Raw genomic sequence first — 23,361 nt, forward strand, 5'->3', positions numbered from 1 at the left:
GGGGTCCGGGGTTTGCTCTTGGCAAGCGGGTCGCTGAGGCTACCAAGGAGCAAAGTCACAAAGTCTCCATGGTGCCAAGGCTTGCTAGGGCAGGGGTTCAACGTCAAGCGACTCGGGAGTGGGGCTTGCCGTTCAGCTCCCTGCGGGAAATCTCGCCGGGACCCTTGTAAGCCGCCCCGAGACGGGAAACGGTTCGGTCGATCACCTGGGGCAAACGGTAAATAAACGTCCATCAGTCACCACGCCTCTGACGGCGAAGGCAGGCGAGCCTAAGCCTCAACAGCCCAAACCCTATCCTTTTACTTGCCCACACACCCACCTCCCCGAGCTTGGCGTGTTCTTTCTCTCTCAACCAAGCCTCATCTTTCCCCTCGTGCCCACCTTGCAGCCATTCCACAGGCGCAGCCGGACCTGAACGGAACAGCCCTTGAAGCTGGCCCAAAACGGCTGCTTATCCGCCCTCCGGAGCTCTTCGTCCTCCCGCAGCCACTGCCGCAGCCACGCGGCAGCTCGGATTACCATACGAGTACACGTGTAATAATACGCCGTACGGATCTGGTAATTACACCTTAACCCTCCGTACCTTTTTTCTTCCACCCCTGCATTTTGCCGACCTCCACGCACCGCAGTTCCCCTCTCTGCTGTCCTGCAGCACTGCAGTCCACCAATGTAGGTACCCACCGCCAGCCGCAAAGCCGCAAAGCCGCAGGGGGAGGAGGAGGGGGACAAGCCAACCAGCTGAAAAATTGCCAGAGATCTCTTGACAGCTCGCAGGCGCCATTCTCCACTCGGCGACGTCGGCGTGATTATCTGGGCTGCGGGCACGCCACTAGCCGCATGACTGACGCTGACCGGACTGGCTGGCCATCGAGCAAAAATGCCGAGTTTTCTCGCAAACGCCACAAAGCATATTTGTCTCACTTTTCACGCCCTTTGCCCCACGGCACGGCCGTGCTCTCCGCACCTGGCGTGCAGATCGCCTCATCCAGGACCAGGTTGGTGTCGTCGTTTGTTGACCAGACATCGAGAATCCGTGTTCGGCCTCGACATCCAATCAAATACATCGGCCCCCAGCCAACGGAACCGGTTGTACCTACTGTAAAAAACAGGATTTGACTACTTCCGTTTTTTTATGCATGTCTGCTGGAAATTTCCTGTTTTCTCACACTTTCCGTCCAGTTTCCGTTTTATGGCTCATCCCTCAACTCTTATGTTTTCTTGGTAGCTAGCTTCCCATCAGTCGTTCCCACTTCGCCCAATTTCCCTTCGTTTGCCGGCACCTCTGCTTATGGTTTGAACCTGCGGGCTACCCAGCTCGTTTGTTACTCGCCAACCGCGTCCAACCAAACGGCCTTGTGCCGACAGCCGTCGTCGTATTCGCCCAGCTTCTGGCCATGTGTCAACCCAACCATCTAGCCATCAAAGCGGGTCCTGTTTTATTAATATCAATATTCTTTTTTTCCTCTTCCTGCATCTTATTCTGGCTGGATCGCGTTTCCGCCTCCGGACTTCCCGTTCGCCAGCCAAGCGAGCCCCCCCCTGCTATTACATCCATCATACATACATCAATCACCATGGCGTAACGTCCCATTTCCGGATTTGTTGGGCACCGGTTCGAGGCGTGGTTCAGTCCACCACCACCCCTCACCGGGGAGCATGCGTTGTCACATCGTCCACCGCCATCAATGATGGAATTGATCGGCCGATGGACAGCCCGTTGCTGATTTTTCTTTCTTTCCTGTCTCCCTTGCTCAGCCATCTCGATAGTCTGCCTACCTGGCTAGCCTCTCGCTTGTCTATTCCTCCGTTGGCCGGTTCTTGGACCGAATCCCGGGTGAGCGGCCCCCCAAGCCCGGCTAAGACAGGAAGTCGATGCGTGTTTGAAAAGAAAAAGAACTTTGGGAAAGTCAATATGTAGCCTTGCAAACCCGGTCAAATCCCGTCCCACGACGCATGTATCTCCTTTGACCTGCCCTTCTGCGACATCCCTCGTGCCGATCGACTATCACTGCCTCTCCCGTCCTATTTCCTGGGTTATTTTGTCTATTTTTCTTTTTGTCTCCTCATCGTTCTTTGGTTATCCCTTATCCCCTCGGTTCTTCTTACCGCCGTAGGCCTGCTTCCTGCCTTACGTGCCTTCTCTGTTTGTGGAGCCTGTGTTTGACGACCATGGAACACTCCTCTCATGGTGCGTGTATACGCATCGACGACACCTTTGGTCCGCATGCGGGGCCCTGCCGTGGCGGGTTTGACTTCACCCTTCTCTTCGAAGAGGTTATTCTCACTCTCCTCCCGGCGGGGATCATACTTTTGGCGCTACCATTCCGTCTCTGGTACCTGGCCCAGCGCGTGAAAAAGGTCCAAGGAAACAGCCGCTCGCTGACGGCTATTAAGTTGGTGAGTTGAAAAACAACAATACCAGCCCCTGGTTTCAACATGAAACTCCGGTTCCTCGCCGCAATATTCGAGTCCCATGGACCCGGTTCCCTCGCTAACCTCCCGCTTTTTCCCACCCGCTCTGCAGTTGTCTTGGGCAGCTCTGGGTGCACTGCAGCTTGCTGCATTGATTCTTTGGGCGACCCCGTCCGCCGCTAGAACGCAGACCACTTTGACCGCCGCGGCGCTTGCTTTGGTAGCCACCCTTGGACTTGCTCTCCTTTCATACGCCGAGCACACACGGATTGTACGACCTTCATCTATCGTGAACACCTTCCTGTTCGCTACCCTCTTGTTCGACATTGTCCATGTGAGGACCCTGTGGCTGCGTGCGGCCACACATGTGGAAGACATCATCTCGTACCTGGCTACGGCCGCGGCCGCAGTAAGGGCAGCCCTCGTCGTACTCGAGGCTCTAGAGAAACGCCGCTCGCTTCGTCCCGAGTACCAGGCATACCCGCCCGAGGCAACCACCAGTATTTACAACAGGACCTTCTTCTGGTGGCTCAACCCTCTGTTCCTTCAGGGATTTCGCCGCGAGATCGATGTCGATGACCTCTTTGTGCTTGACAAGCATCTCAAGGCGTCATACGGTTACCAGCGGTTTTACACGACCTGGACCTCAAGTATGTTGTTTTCTTTTCTTTTTTTCTTGTTACTCCACACATAATCTTCCCCTTTTTCGATCGTTCCTTTTTGATTCCCATTCCCCCGTATTTTATTCGTTTGAACTCTTTATTTTTTCGTATTCATTCTCGGCTTCGGGTACTCGGGTTCGGCTTCGGATTCGCTTTCTGGAGTTTGTACCCGATTGCTTTTTTTTCATCGGCATGTTTTTCCTCTGGCTTCACTTTCTTTTTCTCTTGAAGTTTTAAGGTTTCGCCCTGTCGATCCGTCATCCTTCGTTGCTGGGTATCATTATTCCCCACTTTCGCTCGCTTGGCGCCGTTTCCCGAGACAGTGTCCGTCATCCCCCTCAAAGTCTTAGCCACTGTGCGAATGGGGTTCGCGTCGCCGATCGTCGGGGATAATTCTGGACTCGTTTAATTCGTTTTCTCCCGCTTTCACTAACACCGACCTCCACCGCGCAGTTGTCAACAAATCACCATACTCCCTTCTTGGCGCATCATATGGCATTCTCAAATGGCCCGTTCTGCAAACCATTCCGCCCCGAGCGTGCCTCACTGCGCTATCTTTTTGCCAGCCATTTCTCATCAATCACGCAATCGCGCTTTCTGAGCAACCGGTCAACGATGACACCACCCAAAGGGGCTACGGCCTTGTCGGGGCGTACATTTTTGTGTACGTCGGTATTGCCATTACCATGGGCCAATATCAGCACCGCACCTATCGCACCATTGCCATGCTCCGCGCTGGCCTAATCTCCATCATCTACCGCAAGACTGGGAGCTTGAGCCTCAAGGACATCGATCCCGCGGCGTCTATGACGCTGATGAGCGCTGACATCGAGCGCATCGTGCAGGGGTTCCAAACGATGCACGAGATCTGGGGCAATGCCATCGAGGTTGGAGTCGCCATTTACCTCTTGGAGCGACAATTAGGTGTCGCCTGCGTTGTGCCTGTTGCGGTATCAATCAGTATGATTATTCAACCGGCCTCCTTTATCCCTGTGTGGACTTGGTTGACTGACTATGCATTTAGCTTCCCTTCTTGGGTCTATCTTCGCCATGAACTTTATCATGTCCCGCCAAGCGATGTGGCTCGAGGCTATTGAGAAACGTATCTCGGCAACATCTGCCATGCTCTCGTCCATGAAGGGCGTCAAGATGTGCGGTCTCAAGGATACTCTGCTCACTAACCTACAGCAGCTGCGGGTGGATGAGATGCGCATCTCCAAGAAGTTCCGGAGGCTTCTTATCTGGAACATGATCTTCGGTAAGTTCGAAAACGCCTTGAGCCAATGGGTTAGTAGGAACGGGCCGAGTCTAACTGCTTCACAGCGTACCTTACTCAGGTGTTTGCGCCTGTGCTCACATTCACTGTCTTCTCGGTCCGCGCCCGTGACACCGGCGACACGACCTTGGACACTGCACGGGTCTTTACCGCGCTGTCTCTCTTTGCACTCCTTTCGGAACCCCTGGCGTCCCTGGTCATGGCACTCGCTGCTTATCTCGGCGCTGTGGGTAGCATCGTCCGCATCCAACAGTTCCTTGAGTCCAAGGAGAAGACAGAGACCCCCAAACCAGAAGACTTTGGCGAGAAGCCCATGATCGATAACTCCGCCGCCGAGGCCGTTGTCGTCCAGGGTGGTAATTTCGGCTGGGATTCTGAAAAGGAGCCACTCCTGAAGGATGTCAACTTGTCCATCCCATGGAGGAAGTTCACCATGATTGTCGGGCCCGTAGGCTGCGGCAAGTCAACACTGCTCCAGTCGCTTCTCGGAGAGGTCCCCGCCCTCTCAGGCTCGGTGTGTCTTGGGACCACCAGCATTGCCTACTGCTCGCAAGACCCTTGGCACATGAACGGCACCATCCGGGAAGCCATCATTGGTTGCGAGGAGCCCGACGAGTTGTGGTACGCCCATGTCGTGCACGCCTGCTCCCTTCGGCGGGATTTCCGAGAACTTCCCTTGGGCGATTCCACTCGCATTGGTAGCGGTGGTGTGGCTCTAAGTGGTGGACAGAGCCAGCGGATTGTGAGAATCTTTCTTTCCGCACACCCCCCTTTTGAGAGGATCGGTAATATACTGACAATTCATTCAGGCCCTGGCTCGTGCGGTGTACGCCCGAAGGAAAATCGTTATTCTAGACGATGTTCTTGGCGGGCTGGATAACACGACCGAGAACCACGTCTTCCACAACCTTCTTGGCGACAAAGGCCTGCTTCGTGAGATGAACTCCACCGTTCTTATTGTCTCATCGTCTGGTACGTTTACACGCCGCATCGCCCCACGAAGTTGCGTAGTCCTAACGAATTGACCAGTCAAACGCCTGCCCTATACGGACCACATCGTATGCATCAGTGCCAACGGAGAAATCGACTCCCAAGGCACCTTTGCGGAGCTCAACAGCGCTGGTGGCTATGTTTCATCGTTTTGTCTGCCCCAGGCCAACTGGGTGTACGTCCCCGAGAGTGATGATCAAACGATGCAGCTTGATCTCCTCAAAACTCCTGAAAAGGCTGTCACCATCATCCAGCAAGTTAAGGAAGGGGAGTCCACCGAGTCTTTGGCTTCGAGTGACACAGCGTGTCCGGTCGAGGGCGAAGATGGAATGAGTCGCCGAACAGGTGATGTGCAGGTTTACTTTTACTACATCAAGACGGTCGGCTGGTGGGCCACCCTCTTGTTTGTGCTCTCCATTACCGCCTTCGTCTTCTGCATGTCATTCCCGAGTAAGATAACACCTGATCTCCTGTGCATTTTCCACGGCTAACCCACTTCATAGCTATCTGGGTGCAATGGTGGGCGGCATACAACGAGGACAATCCCAACGGCGAGCTTGGATATTGGATCGGTATCTACGCGATGCTGGGCGGTGTCGCCCTTGTTTGCTTGTTCATCAGCTGCTGGTAAGTGCTCCTCGTGTCGTTATACGCACAGGGACCACACTAACTCGGATGCAGGTCTCTGATCATGACTATGGTGCCTTTGTCGGGAGAGAAGTTCCACTTGGAATTGCTCAAAACGGTTCTTAGCGCGCCCATGTCCTTCTTTGTCAAGACCGATTCTGGCGTCACGCTGAACCGTTTCAGTCAAGATCTGCAGCTCATCGACATGGAATTACCCGTTGCAGCTCTCAACACGTTTGCGAGTAAGTCTTTTGTTATTCTTCCTCAACCTTGCATTATCTGACGAGATGCAGCATTCATTCTCTGTCTTGCACAGATGGCTCTCATCGGATACGGCTCCGTTTACGCGGCCATCTCGTTCCCCATTGTGCTTATATCGCTGTATCTCATCCAAAAGGTGTACCTCCGCACATCCCGGCAGCTCCGTCTGATGGACCTTGAGACCAAGGCCCCTCTGTATTCGCTATTCGAAGAGTCACTCAGTGGCATTGCTACCATTCGCGCTTTCGGTTGGCAAGACAAGCTGAATGACAGGAACCACCAACTCTTAGACCGGTCGCAACGCCCCTTCTACCTCCTCTTCGCAGTCCAGCGTTGGCTTACGATGGTCCTCGACCTTGTTGTTGCCGCCATCGCTGTCTTGCTTATGGTACTGGTGGTCCAGCTCCGTGGTACGATGGCTGCGGGCGGTGTCGGTCTTGCGCTGCTCAACGTGATTCAGTTCAGCCAGAACATCAAGCTGCTCGTCACCTTTTGGACCACTTTGGAGACGCACATTGGTTCGGTGGCTCGTATCAAGAGCTTTACCCAGACGTCGGTGCCCGAGGATCAGCCAGAAGAGACACAACAACCCCCTCCAGGGTGGCCTAGCGCCGGAGCCATTGAGTTTGACAACCTATCGGCAGCTTACAAGTAAGATTCCTTGTCCGACCCCGAAATCTGAGGACACCGTGCTAACCACCAGCCCATGACTATAGCCGTGATAATATGGTCTTGAAACAGGTGAACCTGTCCATCAAGGCTGGGGAAAAGATCGGTGTGTGCGGGAGGACTGGCAGCGGCAAGACCTCCCTCATCATGACACTTTTCCGCCTTGTGGATATGAAGGGGGGTGCCATCCGCGTCGACGGAATTGATGTGTCTCAGCTCCCGAGGCAAGAGGTCCGAAGCAAGATCGTCGCCGTGCCACAACATCCCTTCCTTCTCAAGGGTTCCGTTCGCCTCAATGCGGATCCAATGGGGCAAGTTGGGGATGACCACATTCTTTCCGCACTTCAATCTGTGCAGCTTTTGACAACGGTCGAGAAGAATGGGGGCTTGGACGCTGATGTCGATGACTTGAACTTGTCAATCGGCCAGAAGCAGCTGTTCTGCCTTGCTCGAGCAATGCTACGGCCTAGCAGTATTCTCATCCTCGATGAAGCGACTAGCAGGTTAGTTGAATCCCTTCGTTCTCCTTTTTCTTTATTTACTTTTTTCCTCCTTTTGTTCTTTCTTGGCACTGTCACACTGTGTCCGTTTTCGCGCTTAACTAACGTTGGGAACAGTATTGACGCGAAAACGGAGGAGGTCATGCAACGTTTGATTCGCCGGAAATTCGCCAACCACACCATTATTGCGGTCGCTCACAGGATTGAGACGATTATGGATTTTGACAAGGTGGCAGTGCTGGATGCGGGGCGGCTTGTCGAGTTTGACAATCCTTACCGCCTCTTAGAAACTACAGGGTCTGCTTTCGGGAAATTGTACAGTGCGGCGCTCCAAGAAGAGGAGGAAGATCTGGATAAGAAGCGAAGGTAGCATTTGTGTAGTATTTACGGTTTGTGTATTTCGTCCTCAATCTAGTCACAAAGTGAGAAAGGGCCGGTCTCGTCGTCATTAGGTCCATACCTGGTCAATAATTACCAGGCAGGAAATGGCATGAAATTCTTGTTATCAACCTAGCCACGTATGCCGTAACGGTAATCACGTATGAAGTATAGATCCTTAATGTAGGCACGCTCATAGTATCCTGAGTTAAAATGGATGGTATGTGTGGGCTATGAATAGCAGATGTTGGCCTAGTCGGGCGGCTTACCTCCGACCGACGTGGGGGTTCGGGATGACCCGAGCAGGTCGGAAAACATACATAACAGACTTTCACGGTCTCGCGCATTTTTCTTGGCGTACTCGCTTGTATCATGCATCCGACTCGGGGAACGGTTTCTCTCCCAAGTACATGTAAATAACGTTGCGTACGATCTGGGGGACAGGCTTCGCGCTGTGGAATGGTCCCGAGTAACTGAGTTGCGGTCTCATTTATGAAGGCTGCTACGTCATGGTTTGCACCGGGTTATAAACCACAAACTTAAAATACCCTGGAATAGCGTTGTTGATGACAGAATTGGTCTCAGAATGGTCGAGTGGAAGATGCCGGGGTCCCATGTGTGTAATTACAACACGGGGATAGGCTTGGTAACGCGTCACCATCTACAGAGCAGTGTCGAGGTACATGTAACCCGGGCAAGTCTTCCCAGTAGACTACATACACGCGAAGTGTTCATGTATTAGTTAAGCAGAACGGAAATTCCAAGGCACCAAAATAGCACAGTCTGTTGAAGCAAACTGCAGGGTGTTCAGCGGGTTCCTGCCTCGCTGCAAACTCAAGTGACCTCAAGCTACCGTGTTGGGCAACGAAAGCGATAGGAATTGCTGCTATGTTATTTTTGTATGGACGACATGAAGTCATAAACCAAGGGTTAGACGGTCGAACATCATCGCTCCATTTAGATGCTTACCAGGCTATAATTACTGGCCAACCTTCCAGAAGGCACAAGAATAGCTCAACCACCTTCGATCGGTTCAACCACCCGCGCGGGTTCTTGCATACCATCTTCCCGGTTTATGTGGCTGACCCCTTGGCAATGCGAGACGCGATCTGATCTCGTCATACCTCACGATGCCCGGCAAGGTTGACAGGGCGGAAGGTGTGCAAGAGCGGCAATCGATCGACAATGGTCTTCCACGTGGGGTGAAGATCCACGGAGACACTGCCGATCAGCAGTTTCTATTTTAACCTCCTGCTCGGGTTCGTCCCCAGAATTCGGATGGGAGGGGGGGGGGGCATTGAGCACCAAGAAGTGGGCTGGCAGTCTGGCACTGCCACACGGTCCGGATGTGTGGACTGTTGGTTCGGGGCTGCAGCCCGACGGCAGGCTTACTTCTCGGCACGGAACAACTTCTGTCATTCCGTGCCACACAGACAGGAGAGACCGCAATTACTCCACATGATTGGTTGAATCGGAGAATAAGACATGTTTCGTAATGATGCAAGTCGTTAAAGCTTTCCCCGCAATTGATAGAATCTCACGACGATGGACCTGCGAGTGGGACCAACTAGTAGTCGTAACCCCTTTCGAGTGTATCAACAACCAAAATCTGCCGTCGATGGGGGCTCAGAGGTAATGCCAACAGTCGGTGGAACCCGCCGCGGACAATCATGCAACACTTCGATGGCGAAAATTTCTAATTTGGCACAACCTTCCCGAGTATACTCATTTTGGTGTCGCAGAAGATTGTGAGATGCGTGAGCTGTTGGATAGTTCGACCGATGATCTTCAACTACCCGTTCTGAACAGAGTCTATTCTAAGTAATTGAGGGAATGGTGGATGATCATGGCATTGTGTATAAAAGGGGCATACTCATGCCGCATTCTAACCGTTAAACTATCTAAACCAAACTACTACCATCTATCTTGCTCACTGCCCCTCTCAGCTGCTACAGAGTTTATTGTGTCAGTATTTTGTTTGACACCAACCACTTCCCCATTAATTACACTTGCTTCAACGAACCAAAATGAAGTTCCAACTTATCACAACCGCCGCTGCCATCTTTGCGGCAACCGTGGTAGCCCTCCCTGCCCCGCAAACCGACGACCACGGACTGCTGATCGACACTGATGACTGGGTCGAGGGTGATGGTGCCGACGGCATCGAGGCCCGCAACATTGATGCCGTCAAGGCTCGCATCACCCGCGATTTACACGGGCTTGAGCCGGATACAGACGACTGGGCTGATGTCGCGGGCATCGAAGCTCGAGCGCGCCACATTAATGAAGCCGCTGTGAACTTCAACTTTACTAGCGACTTCGACTTCGCCCTGGACCGTCTCCTGGCCGAGATTTTCGACATCCCGGACGAGATTCTGCGCCAGGGTGACGAGGCGCTCCACCGATGGTTGGTCGAGCATGGCCACCGCCGGAACGACCAAAAGACCAAACGTGATATCAACACGCCCGAAGCGACTCCCGCGAACAATCTCCACAGCCGTGCCTCCATTTGGGAGGTCGCCAAGTGCGTCGCAGCCATCGTCCAACTTCTGGCCACTACGGCCGTCCCTGCGACCAAGCTGCTCCGCATCAAGAAGTACATTGAGGCTCTGGGTGGTGTCAAGCAGGCTGTCCAGCTCCTCCTGGGAGCCACGACCTACGCCGAAAAGCTCCGAGTGGGTGGGGAGGTACTCGTCAACTTGTCTGCCGAACTCCTTGGCATCAGCACAGTGAGCAAGAACTGTTTCTAAATGACGGGGGTTGAAGGTATACTTTAGCTGAGGGGGACCGAGTGATGAATACGTCCTGGAAGTTGATCGCGGTACACTCGACGGCAAGGGGGACCGGTCCAGAGCAGGAAGGACAGTGCATTACACGCACTGGGCCATCTTTTCGTGCTTTCCTCGTGTTTGTTGCCTGTATTCTTAGAACGATGAAAGATATGTCGCTTGTTTGTTGCTATTACCTCTGCATGATGTGACCTTTTGAAGTGGATTATTAAAACAAATGAGCTACTTCTCCATCAGCTGATTCAAACTCAGCGATCACGCCCTTATCATGAATCCTGCTCACTCCCAAGTGTCTAGACATGCAAGTCCTGCACGGCAACCCCATCATCAACGCACCTAGTTCTATGGACACTATCACCAGTCTTGCCAGCGCAAATCTGGAGACACTCGGTGGATTCCCATCCAATCAGAACTTTCGGACGGATGGGGGAGTACAGAGCCCTCCATCGAGCAATTGTGTGCGACGCTGGGCTGGCCCCAGGAATGTGGTAGGCCGTTGTGGCGGTGGCGTCCTGAAGGTCACTGCCAGTGGCAAGAAACCCACAGAGCTAAAATGTGCACATCGTGCCGCGGGCGTGCAGGCATTCGGATATGATGGACGGGTCGGGGATATGCTGGGCGGAGGGGCGTTGATGGCGCCACCCCCCTGTGCTGACCAGTGGCAGCGGTTGTGGTGGTTGTCTGGATCGGTTTTCTGGCAGATGCCGAGAGTTTTCAGAGCCTGATCGGCTCCCTTATCTCGGCCCGGCCACCTCATGGGAGTCATCAGTGACGCCCACGACCAGGACGGCCGACGGCGCGTGGGCGACGGACATGGGAGTGTTCTGTGACTGTATGGGGCTTTGTGGTTCCCAAAGCAGAACGTCATGGATGTCGCCCCGCCAAAGACCGGCGAGATAGACTTCACAAGCTTCGTTCGCTACGAAAACAGCTGCTGCCCGAGAGGGAAGGGTCGTTGCTCCAGTCTGCAGGGATGATGTCACATGTGAAACATGGGGAGATCCAGTCCGAGTGCTTCCCAACCTTGTAGAAATGAGGCTAGTATCAGCAGCTCATATCAAAAGGATACACCCACGGCCTAAATGCTTCCACATTCGTCGCGACGAAGCGATTCTGCTGTGTCCCACGGCATGGTCGGGAGCGTAGAGTGGGGCCATTCGGAGCCGTGGTGTGGATCGGCCCGGCATCGGCCGGGGTCTGAATCCCGTCTTCGGCGTTGTGGAGCCGCGCTTGACGGACAAATAATAAAATAAATCAACACCGAAGCCGCCGAGCGCACCGCGGCAGGTATTTATTTATAACAGAAGTCGAGATCAGCAAGAATCGTTAGCGAGGGTGGGTGGCTTGTGTAAAATATAACTCCGAGAGGATTTTTCTTCAGCTACTTAGACACTGAAAGACAATGACCGATTCCAACAGGACTTTTTTCTTTTATATTAATTATCACATCTACAGGTCCACTCTGTCGCACTCGTAGATGCTCACGATTTTCAATTTTCGTCGTCATGCAACTATACCAATCTTGATTTATTTCCCGCAGACACGCAACGTTTGGGGTTGAAAGTAAGTTATTACGCCCTGGACCAGTCCTTGCTCTTTCTTGCCAGCTCACACTGACTGAAGCCATTCACCTGATTTCTTTTCAGTTGCACATCTCCCTTGGCGCTGGTCGCCCTCCCCATTCGAGGCGTTTACAACATTAACAAATTTCTCTAGCACCTGGACCAGGAAAATTTCATGGTGTGCCTAAGATCAACGCAGATATAATAAACGCACTCGGCTTAATTACCACGTAATACACTTTTTATCAACAGCGGTTCACAGAGGGAGGTTAATATCCCTCATAACGATGGTGCTGGTCTCGTGAAGCTGATTCAAATTTCTGTTTCCCATCTACGTAGCCCCGGCTGTCTAGTGACGTGGTTGAGGGGTCGACTTTCAGACAAATCCCGCGATATGGGGGACGGAGACGACAGGTAGAACCCTGGCCCTTGGCGTGACCGTTTTGAGCGAGCTGCGAAACAATGACACGAGTATTAATGCATCCAGATGCAAACTCCTCCCACTATCAATGATTCCGTTTGGGGCAGGTGGTCAACACAGATACCCCCGATCTGGCGCTCGGAGGCGATACCACCTTCGTCTTGATCAATTTCATTTCCCCATCGCCAGTGCTCCATAAAGCCGCGCCCATCCGATATCACGGCATCTAGCATAAACCCGGCGTCTGTGTAGTCTCAGATATTAATTCCTTCCCCCAAGCCTAACACTGAGTAACAACGTCGTATTGCTAAGGTCATATCCGAATGCCGAGAGACCTCCTTCCAGGCCCGGTTACCTGGCTAGGCTTTTGCACATCACACGGAATGTTTTTCCGTGCCACCCCGCATGCACCCCAAGGTACCTGCAAGCTCGGTAAAATCGGCAACATTATATTTAGCCTCATTCATTGTTTTCTTGTGGCATTCCCCGACGATACTCTTCCAGAGTACCAACGGCGTCCTCTCAGTCAATAAATTTGGTAAATTAATTTCTGGACACATTGTCACTCCCTATGCTTGGCCCGTATAGCCTAGCCCACCTTCCGGCTTCATGATTTACGGCCGGCAGCTGATGATGGTAGAGAAAGTAGGTGATATGAGAGCGGCACGAAGGGAAATCAAAAACAGAGTTCAAAATGTAAGGACCAACCTTGACGCCCATTGATTCTGAACCGGACCCTGATCGAACACACACACACCAACATTTTTGTCTGTTTGTAAGGTCTTCCGAGGTGCCGACATGAGGGCTATTTACCTTGGCTTCGCAGTGGCTTTATGCTGGACGGGTGTCTTCGGCAGTAGCCCGTCAGACAGAAACTTAGCTGAGAGACACCGACTCGCATCTTCGAATGGCCCGCATCGCCACCGCTGGGCCAGCAGCAACTTCGCGGCGCTCGGATTGCGACAGGCTACCGGTCAATGCGGAGCGCAGTATGGAAAGTGTACGGGAGATCTCTGTTGCTCCGAGTACGGCTTCTGCGGCGATTCGGCCGACCACTGCAACCCGCTTTTCAACTGCCAGCCAGAGTATGGCAGCTGTGGGTGGCCACGAACATCCTCCTCCGCAATTCCCAGCACTTCCGCTCCACCAACTAGCACCAGAAGCAGTAGCAGTGTGCCAACGAGCACCAGCACAAGTGTTGGTGGGACCACCACTTCCGCGTCTTCAACCAGCGACCTGCCTCCGACGTCGACGTCTAGCAGCGGACCGGCTCCCACAGGAGGCCAGCAGGTAACAACTGATGGCAGGTGCGGCAACAGCACCATCTGCATCGGCAGCTCCGACTTTGGGCCTTGCTGCTCCCAGTTCTTTTGGTGTGGCTCAAGTGTAGAGTTTTGCGGTCCCGGCTGTCAGGGCGACTTTGGGGCGTGCTTGGGAAACCCGGGCATCCCTGGTAACCCGCCAACAAACGGCACGACCACCATTAGCTCAACAACTAGTTCAAGCACTGCTGGACCAACCTCTTCGATTCTGTCCACGACAGAACCGCCCACAACGACGTCTTCGGAAGCTCCTCCCACGAGTACCTCATCGTCCCCGCCTGAGGTGTCACTACCCCCAGGCCAAACACCAAGCACCGACGGAAGGTGTGGCAATGGAGTCAACTGTCTCGGATCGACGTATGGACGATGTTGCAGTCAGTTTGGGTACTGTGGAGATGGCGATCAATTCTGCCCGCCTATCGTTGGTTGCCAGCCCGATTTTGGGTACTGCGAAACATAGTCAATCACTCATATCTCGCGAAAACTGGGGATGGAAGACGTCTAGGAAGAGGGATGGCCATGTGCGTGAGCGGTGGGATAGGGTGGGTTAGAACGGTCGATAGCGCTGCTGCTGCTTGTTTGTTAACTGAGGAATACCAACCCCTTGTCGAGTTGACGTCCGTAGAGACCCGCTTGTGACAAAGGAACAGAAGGAACACGCAAGTGAGAGATGCTAAGGATCGCACCCAAAAGCCATGTATTTCGCCCCGTATCCCGCTATGCCCGACGACCAACTCCAACAAACTCCAGCTAACCACAGCTCGCTTTGCTTCGGTTTCACTCTCGACCACTACCCTCTTCCACCGTTGTAGTCGGCACCCCCCGCTTTGCGCAACTCGGCGATAATACCGGCCTCGTCCAAATCCCGTGGGTCGGCGGCGTTCACCTTCCTGTGATGCGACAACACCGCCCCCACCTCCCCGGACTCGATGCTGACGCGCGCTTTGCGCATGACCTTGGTGTCCTTGCCAATCCAGACGACCAGGGCGAACTTGATGCGCTTGCTCTCAGCATCATTGGCATACTCGACGCGCACGTACCCGTACTGCACTTCCCTGTCGTCCAGCGCGTCTGCCAGCTCTGGCAGCCCACCGGTTCCCGTTTTGCTGAGCGCCAACTGTTTGCTCCCCGGGGCACTGTCGGAAATGAGCAGCCAATTTGTCTCGTCGTCGTCGGAACGGACGGCATCGTACGCGGCTTGGATTTCGGGAGATCTGAGGCCGGACATGTTGGCGGTGCTTCGATTATAGGTTTAACGACTGCGCGCGTTGGTCTTTGGGGAGGAGGCGGGTTGTCGCGAAAGGAATCTTCGAAGGCCGGTCACGGGGGTCGTGGAGATTCGATGGCCGGGTAAACGACGAGTTGCGAGGTCCGTCGGCTCTTGATCAAATTAAGGGGGACCAGCCTGGAGCCGGGTTGATGTTCAACTGCCCAACGAAAATTGCGGTGAAGCGTGCCAACGTTTGGATCATGGAAGAGGGGCAGATTTGGGGGTTTCAGGGTCCTCTGTCGATCAAGGGCTTGGCGTTCATGGGCGAGAAAGGGGGTTGCGGCGGGTAATTCTATACCCTAACCCTGGCAAACCAGCGGCGTGAACCCCTGAAACTTCTCGTTCACAACACAACAATTTGTGCCTTGATGGCGGTATAAATTCAAGACGCGATAGAAGCCACCATAGAAGTACAAGTAATGACTACCGCGATACTATGCTGCCAGGTAAGGAAATTACCAAGTTCCAACAGCGGGAAGGTCCCTTGAGCTCTGTCCAACGCCAAATTTGTACTCTCCCTCGGTAACCAAAACCCAATTCTGCTCAACAACGTCCCAATAGCTCAGGTCTCTCCTCGTAACGTCAAATGTTACGGTGCGTGACTTGCCAGGCTCCAGATACAACTTGTCAAAGCCCCGCAGCACCCGGACTGGGAAGTCCACCCCGTCCTTTGGTGGGTACTCCAAATACAACTGTGGCACAACTGCACCCCCCACCGCGCCGTCGTTCGCGACATCCACCGTGATGCTGACATAAGTAGCCCACAGATCTGGGTTACCGCCTTCATCACCTCCAGCGCCGCTTGGGGGCTGGGCCTCATCGTAGCCCTCGGGGTAGGGGTACTTACCCGCGCCGGTGACGTCGGTGGACTGCAGGTAAGGGTAAATATACTTTTTGAGCGCGCGGAAGTCGCTGGGAAACTCAACCTCGCTTTTGGGTGGGATATCAGTGGAGTAGCTGGGAGGTTCGACTGCAGGTCTAGGCCGCTGTTCAGGAAGAGCCGACTTGCTCTTGCGCGGATTGACCTGGAGGTTGCTGAAGTTAAAGGTCGTGTAACTGAGGCCAAGGCCAAACTCAAAGCGAGGCGCAATGTTTTGCTTGTCGAAGTAGCGGTAGTCGATGTACAGCCCTTCGGAAAAATCCTGCTGAGGGATTACAGCATTTGGCAAATACATGACCTTGGCACCAGGACCATAATCGTCGAGCGATTTGCCGATGGTGAAGGGGAGGTGGCCGGATGGGTTGGTCTCGCCGAAGAGAATCTCAGCAAGAGCGTTGCCGGATTCTTGGCCGGGGAGGTTGGCAAGGAGCACGGCTTTGACATTCGGAAGATCGACCCATTTCTCAACCAAGACCGGCCCAACGGCGTGGATGACGACGATGACATCGCCAGCACCGCGACCGCACTTGGCGGCTACGTTCACGACCAGGTCGTCCCCATTCTTCTGCAGACTCAAGCCCACGCGGTCTCCGCTCACATCGGCCCACTTCACAAAACCTTCGCCAGAGTCCGCATTGACAAAGACGATGCACAAATCCAACTCCTCCACCGTGGACTTGTCTTTTCCAGTAAACGACGGTTTGTCGGTCAGGTACTCATGCAAATCGACTTTGCCCTTGTCAAATTTTCCGCGGAGGGCCTCGATGGGAGAAACAAGATAGGGGAACTCGACAGCGCCTGACCCCCACCCTGAGCCTAAGGTTCCCTGGTTGCTAAACATAGCAAGTCAGCCAGCGCAGATTCATGAGGATTCAGATCGTCACTAGTGTTAGGGATTAAACACATACCAAGCTCGGTCCTTGCAATGGTTAGGGCCTTCACCGGGGCCGGCATCGTCGCCAAACACGCCAACCTTGTACTTGCCGGAGGAAGCCTTGCCGGAGCCCGAAGGGCTGAGGGGGAGCAGCCCCTCGTTCTTCAACAGCACGGTTCCCTCAGCAGCCACTTCACGCGCAATGACGGAATGATTCGCTTGCACGTCAACAAACTGATTGACGACAACCTCGTCTTGTTCGCTCGGGCTTCCCGGTGCCATCACGCCCAGGCGGTCGTTGGTCCAAGACGAAAAGTTAGGAGGTTGGCGGGGGAACTTGGTCTCATCGTCCTGGCCCAACTGGTACCAGGCCGCGACGATGCGAGTGACCATGTCGTTCAGGCGGTCAACGGGGACACTGCCGTTGAGAACGGCTTTGCTCAGCTCGGGGCCCCAGAAAGACACGCCATCAGCCCACTTCGCGCCATCGCCGGGCATGGTCATGTCCAGTCCGGCTAGTGCAGTGGCAACACCAGAACGCTGCGCGAGCCAGTCGCTCATGACGAAGCCCTGGAAGCCGAGCTCGTCCTTAAGAATTCCATTGAGCAACTTGCTGTTGCCGCAGGCATATGAGTTGTTGACCATGTTGTACGAGCACATGACAGATGCCACTCCGGCCTTCACGGCGTCGCCGAATGGCCAGGTGTAGAGTTCGTGGAGTGTGCGGTCGTCGATGTTGGCGCTTAGGGCGTGTGGCAAGCTCCACTCCCACTGCTGACGGAAATGTTCCTGTTCGTTGGCGACAAAGTGCTTGATGGTGGCCATGACGTTTTCGCTTTGGATGCCCTTTACGGTCTCGGCGCCCGCCACGCCTTGGAGGTACGGATCCGCGCCGAACCCTTCCCAGTTGCGCCCACCAGCTGGCATGCGGCCAAGCGGCCCGACGCAGGGACCGAGCAGGACCTGGATGCCCTTTTGGCGAGCCTCAATGGCGTGGGCTTTGCCGCGAGCATACATCAACTGCCGGTTCCAGGTAGCCCCGACGGTGATGCCAGCGGGAAAGGCGGTGATGTTATCAGCGAATCGGATGCCCAGTGGCCCGTCCTGGAGTTGCAGTTGCGGGAATCCGACGTGCACGGCCGGAGCGTTGGTGCCCACCGCCAGGCCCATCTCCCAGCCTGTGCCTGTTGTGACGTTGACCTTTTCCGCCAGCGTCATTTTAGCCACCATCTTGGCGGCCTTGTCGTAGCTCGCAGCCCATGTCTTCGCGATGCCGCCCTTGGGGGCGGGATACCACGGCGGGGACTGCCCATACGGCGGCTCTTCTTGGTATTTCTTGTAGGCAAACGCACCGCCGGCGCTGAGGAAAATCCAAATGACGATGAACCCAGCCACCAGACCGATGCAGCACCGGCTGCGACGTCCTAGGCATCGCAAAACCCAAGACTGCCTTTTTGGGTTCGATGTCGGCGAGCTCTGTGAGCGTTTGGGGGACGTGGAGACATTGCGGTCGAGATATTCGGTCGCTTCGATGTCGGAGTCGGAGTCGTGGTCTTGGAAGTCGTCGTCGGATGGCCGCTTGCTTTCTTGAAGCAGACCTCGTTTGGTCCCGTGGTCGGCCGCCATTGTGTCAACGGTCCTCGGCCGCCGTTCGTGATGCTGTAATAATGGAATACGCGCTCTCGCTTCAAAAGGTGTTTGTCATTGGGACAAGGAGCTGAGTCGTCCAGTAGTCGCTGGCGAGGGCCAGTTGTCGTAACTCTCGGGGTCCGCAAGTTCGGCCGAGGAAAAAGAATGATGCGACCGTATCCTGGCGTTGATCAGCAACACAGGTCCAGCTGGTTGTCTTGTTGATGTTCATGCGCTGGTCCAATTGAGACCACAACAAGCCATGAGGGGCTCAGCGCCAGGGGCGGCCGGGTTCCTTGGCAGTGTGGTCCCTGGAACGAGGTCCGATTGGCTTTGTGGCCGACAGCGCCTTCCGCCTCGTTCTCGGGTGCGCAAGATGCTATGTAGATTGATTATTGCATTACTGCGGAAAGCCATCTTTCCTGAGGTAAGGTGTGGCAGTCAATTCTGACTCGTATAATTTTGAATTCAACACATCGTGTGTCCCGTGGTGTGAAGGATAAAGGCATTGCTCGGCACGCTGATGAAGCTTGACGTTCTCAGGCGGGACACTGCGGCTGTGGGGGAGCTCAAAGTGGAGTTTGGTGACGGACTGAGTTTTGGCACCCCCACATGCCGCAACCGATGCTGAACCCCGTGTGCGCCAACGGGCGGGATCAAGATTCTGCGAGCCCGGAATCCAGAGCATCGGGGTACTGTGACGAGACAAGGCTGAATTCAAGCGCAACCAGAGGTTTGTCCCCGACAATGGATTTATGATACCTTTTTACGTCGCGCAAACAGAAATTCGACCCAGTCTCCAATCTCTCGGCCGTGGAATACCCCATGGGGCTTGGAGCCTGATTGGCGTGTTGAAGGGAATCCCTTATCTTTCCAGTTATCTATGGGCTGGGACCCAAATGTCCGGAACCGGCCTGCGTTATCTTTTGAAGGTTAACAACACCCCGCGACAACCGTTCCTTTCGAGTAAGCACAGTCTGCGCGTTGTGACCCGAAAGATTGGTATCGATGATGAGACCGACCATCCAGGGAACCGATCACACTCCTCTCGGTCAACCGGATGTCTCGCGACGGCCCGAAAGTGTTAAACAAGTTAGCTTGAGGGTCTTGCTCACTTCAACGGCGCAACAGACGACGAGTGGAAAGACCGAGTACACAAGTAGTGAGTGAGTGGGTGGGGGCGACAAATTCGTTAATCTTTAAACACAACAACGCCTCATGACACTAGTTACCTATCCGAACCATTGCGTGGATGCTGTCGAGATCTTGGTTAAAAAGTTCTGTCTCGATTGTCCGACATGCTGCAAAGCCACCCAAGTAAAAAAGGAAGTTTCAGAAAATCTCGGCAATTTCACGCAGCCTTAATTAGTTCTGCCTCAGCCGAGTATTGATGTTATGGTTAAACGCTTCGCCCCTCGAACCGATCCACCGTCGATATTGGGGAACGGCGTTAACTAACTACATACTTAACCATCCGTCGCATAATCGTGTTTTGTCCATGATCAGAGGTCGACCGCCCAAAACCGTTGAGCGCGGCAGCTGAGGGTGGGACCGTGGGATACACTTCGACCCCCCACCACACCCGATTCGTTCCGCCCTTATCTCTCACCAGCCTCATCCCAAGTTCCGGCAGTCGCCCCTCGCCCGCATCTGAACGGCAGCGTTGGGGTTGCACTCATTGACACCCACAAGGTCCCGCCCTGTCGGTTGTGATAGCAGTTACGGTTTCCAACACCGGTTTCTCGTCCATCTGTTAAACTGACAAAACCCCCCGGCGATAAGACAAGTTTTACCACAAGGGCCCAATTACATGCATGCAGTCGCTGTGGGGGGACGGAGATGTCACCTCGGGTACCCCAGGCGGTCTTCCAGTTCGGTTCTTCAGGTCGGATCGCCAATCCGAATTGGGTCTCAGCCCACAGAATGTGAGAACATGCAGAGCATGGCACCCGCATGGCAAACGGCCCCACGGTTTCGGCCGGGGGCAGGGGGAGCTCGTTGGGCTTGTCCGGGGGCACCCGTGGCAAAGATGCAAGATAACAGCAAATCTTCGCGCCCGTGCCGACAACGGGATCCGGCTAACCGTCGGCAGCCGCCGGGATGAAGCCCGGAACTCGTCAGAAATATATATACCATGTTGACGCCTCCATTCCAAGCCTCCGCCCTTGCGGTGTTCTTTTGCTTCTACATAGCCGTGTTCTTATTCTTATGTGATTCGGCGAGCGCCTCAGCAGGCTCAATACCTTCAAGATGGACCATGCTGCGTCGAACAAGGAACACCTTTCCAATGCCGCTCTCGGGCAAGGAGTCGGCTACGGAATCGTGTTGGGCCTTGGCGGTGCCTTTGCTCTAGGTACGACACGATCTTTTCACCGGATATTTCTTAGCCACCTAATGCTTGGGTGATCAGTAGTTGATAGGGACTGACTCGGTGTAGGCATGATCCTCGTGACCTTCATCCTCCGGCGATACAACCGTGAAGTCCAGACATCTGAGATGTTCAACACAGCGGGCCGTACCGTCAAGTCCGGCCTCGTTGCCTCAGCCGTGGTTTCCTCATGGACGTGGGCCGCGACCCTTCTTCAAAGTACAGGTGTCTGTTACCGATACGGCGTCTCTGGACCATTTTGGTATGCTTCCGGCGCGACTGTCCAGATCTTGCTCTTCGCCACTCTTGCCATTGAACTTAAGCGCCGTGCCCCGAACGCCCACACCTACCTCGAAATTATCAAGGCTCGTTATGGCACTTTTGCCCACATCGTATTCCTCGTTTTCGGCCTGGCTACGAACATTCTGGTGTCTTTGATGCTGATTGTGGGGGGTTCCGCCACGGTCAATGCCTTAACCGGCATGCACACCATTGCTGCGAGTAAGTCCTAACCAGCTCTTTGTTATTGAGGTTGCATATCTAACGACATTTCCGGCAGTTTACCTCCTCCCAATTGGTGTCATTGCTTACACGCTCGTCGGCGGTTTGAAGGCAACCATCCTGACGGATTGGGTCCACACCTTTATCCTCTTGATCATCATCATCGTGTTTTCTCTAACCGCGTACGCCTCTCACGATGTTTTGGGCTCCCCCGGCGCTGTTTACGACCTCTTGGTGAAGGCTGCTGCCCGGCACCCAGTGGACGGAAACAAGGACGGTAGCTACCTCACGATGCAGTCGCGAGAAGGCGCCATTTTCTTTGTCATCAACATTGTCGGTAGGTTTTTACGTCCGTTCCAATTAAATACACTAAGCCTGGCTGTTACTAACAACAGGAATAGGAAATTTTGGCACTGTGTTCCTCGACAATGGTTACTACAACAAGGCCATTGCTGCCTCTCCCGTCCACGCCCTGCCTGGCTACATTTTGGGCGGCCTTTGTTGGTTTGCGATCCCTTGGCTGACTGCCACGACTATGGGCCTCACTGCCCTCGCTATGGAAAACACCCCATGGTTCCCGACGTACCCGGACCGTATGAGCGATGCCGATGTCAGCGCCGGCCTTGTGCTCCCTTATGCCGCTGTGGCGCTTCTCGGGAAAGGGGGCGCCATTGGGACGCTCCTCATCGTGTTCATGGCCGTCACGAGTGCCACCTCTAGTCAGCTCATCGCGGTCAGCACGATTTGCACCTACGATCTGTACCGCACTTATTTCAATCCATCCGCCAGCGGGAAGCGACTTATCTGGACCAGTCATGCGGTTGTGGTGGGTTATGGGCTTTTCATTGCGACGTTTTCCGTGGGGCTTTGGTACGCTGGCGTTTCCATGGGCTACCTGTATCTTATGATGGGTGTCATCATTTCGTCGGCAGTACTTCCCGCCACCCTCGCGTTGGTGTGGTACGTATACGGCCCCTTTCCCCAACCGCTAGGAATACCGTTAACATTTTGAACTCAGGGCTGGTCAGAACAAATGGGCGGCATCTCTGTCCCCTATTATTGGCCTCGCCTGTGCTCTCATCGCTTGGCTCGTGACCGCCAAAAAAGAGTGTGGAGATCTAGGTGTAGCCTGCACCGGGTCCAACAATCCCATGTTGGCAGGCAATGTGGCGGCGCTTCTTTCCCCCGTCGTCTTGGTTGCTGTTTTCACCCTCATATTTGGCGTCGACAAGTATGATTGGAAGTCAATGATGGAGATTCGTAGGGGCGACGACCATGACCTAGCTGATGCTGCGGGCATGGATCTCGAGGACATTCCCGGCGGACACAATGAAACAACCGTCGAATTTGATGAGGAGCAGAGAAAGCTGTCGCGGGCTGGCAAGATCAGCAAGACCGCAACAGTAGTTATGGTACGTCTTGATTGCACACCGTCTTCGGAAATAGTGACTAGAAGCCTCAACTAACATTGCCGTTGCCAGACGCTCGCTTTTCTCATCCTGTGGCCGATGCCCATGTACGGAAGCGGTTACATCTTTAGTAAACCCTTTTTCACCGGCTGGGTTACCATCGGTATAATTTGGATCTTTTGCTCATTCATCGGAGTTGGCTTGTTTCCCCTCTTCGAAAGTAGGGCAACACTTGCTCGCACGGTCAAGAACATCTTTTTAGACGTTACCGGCAAGTCACATCCTAAGACGATTCATGCCCAGGCAGTCGAGGGACAGAAGACGTCTGGCGATGTCACGCCCACAGAAAAGTCGGCCCCGAAGTCGATTGTCGAATCAGGATGAAGGATGGGCTTGGATCGGGTGTTCCGGACAACTACTCTAGCTCTGAGCAAAATCGACAGGCCGTATTAAAGGCTCCATGTTGAATGCAATTCGTTGGTTGATTAATGGAAACTCGCCACTTGTGAACTTTGGGGTGTTCAAGAGATGTCATCTTATTAATTATCTTAATAACCAACT

General features: G+C 54.1%; 6 protein-coding genes across 6 annotated transcripts; 4 read left to right on the top strand and 2 right to left on the bottom strand.

The window, feature by feature from the left end:
* Positions 1-2,169: 2,169 nt before the first annotated feature.
* Positions 2,170-7,767, top strand: C8A04DRAFT_15392 (ABC transporter; the record flags this gene model as incomplete). Its single annotated transcript, XM_062778470.1, has 12 exons — positions 2,170-2,397; positions 2,525-3,062; positions 3,528-4,034; positions 4,099-4,332; positions 4,398-5,092; positions 5,160-5,322; positions 5,380-5,790; positions 5,844-5,967; positions 6,022-6,209; positions 6,261-6,879; positions 6,945-7,400; positions 7,515-7,767. The coding sequence occupies 12 exons, from the start codon at positions 2,170-2,172 to the stop codon at positions 7,765-7,767; spliced, it is 4,416 nt and encodes a 1,471-aa protein (XP_062633327.1).
* Positions 7,768-9,802: 2,035 nt separating this feature from the next.
* Positions 9,803-10,525, top strand: C8A04DRAFT_15389 (uncharacterized protein; the record flags this gene model as incomplete). The annotated part of the gene is made up of 1 exon (XM_062778469.1): positions 9,803-10,525. One exon carries the CDS (start codon positions 9,803-9,805, stop codon positions 10,523-10,525), a length of 723 nt encoding a protein of 240 aa, XP_062633328.1.
* Positions 10,526-13,345: 2,820 nt separating this feature from the next.
* C8A04DRAFT_40300 (uncharacterized protein) lies at positions 13,346-14,329 on the top strand (the record flags this gene model as incomplete). The annotated part of the gene is made up of 1 exon (XM_062784890.1): positions 13,346-14,329. One exon carries the CDS (start codon positions 13,346-13,348, stop codon positions 14,327-14,329), a length of 984 nt encoding a protein of 327 aa, XP_062633329.1.
* A 330-nt stretch (positions 14,330-14,659) lies between these two features.
* C8A04DRAFT_15386 (Coactosin) lies at positions 14,660-15,097 on the bottom strand (the record flags this gene model as incomplete). The annotated part of the gene is made up of 1 exon (XM_062778467.1): positions 14,660-15,097. The coding sequence occupies one exon, from the start codon at positions 15,095-15,097 to the stop codon at positions 14,660-14,662; it is 438 nt and encodes a 145-aa protein (XP_062633330.1).
* A 497-nt stretch (positions 15,098-15,594) lies between these two features.
* C8A04DRAFT_32532 (glycoside hydrolase superfamily) lies at positions 15,595-18,519 on the bottom strand (the record flags this gene model as incomplete). Its single annotated transcript, XM_062782127.1, has 2 exons — positions 15,595-16,852; positions 16,928-18,519. 2 exons carry the CDS (start codon positions 18,517-18,519, stop codon positions 15,595-15,597), a joined length of 2,850 nt encoding a protein of 949 aa, XP_062633331.1.
* Positions 18,520-20,772: 2,253 nt separating this feature from the next.
* C8A04DRAFT_15379 (Sodium:solute symporter family-domain-containing protein) lies at positions 20,773-23,184 on the top strand (the record flags this gene model as incomplete). The annotated part of the gene is made up of 6 exons (XM_062778465.1): positions 20,773-20,875; positions 20,960-21,391; positions 21,450-21,728; positions 21,793-22,351; positions 22,410-22,803; positions 22,873-23,184. The coding sequence occupies 6 exons, from the start codon at positions 20,773-20,775 to the stop codon at positions 23,182-23,184; spliced, it is 2,079 nt and encodes a 692-aa protein (XP_062633332.1).
* Positions 23,185-23,361: the final 177 nt, after the last annotated feature.

This window comes from Dichotomopilus funicola (genome assembly GCF_033296635.1).
Source record: "Dichotomopilus funicola strain CBS 141.50 unplaced genomic scaffold C8A04scaffold_91, whole genome shotgun sequence".
NCBI classification, from domain to species: Eukaryota; Fungi; Ascomycota; class Sordariomycetes; order Sordariales; family Chaetomiaceae; genus Dichotomopilus; species Dichotomopilus funicola.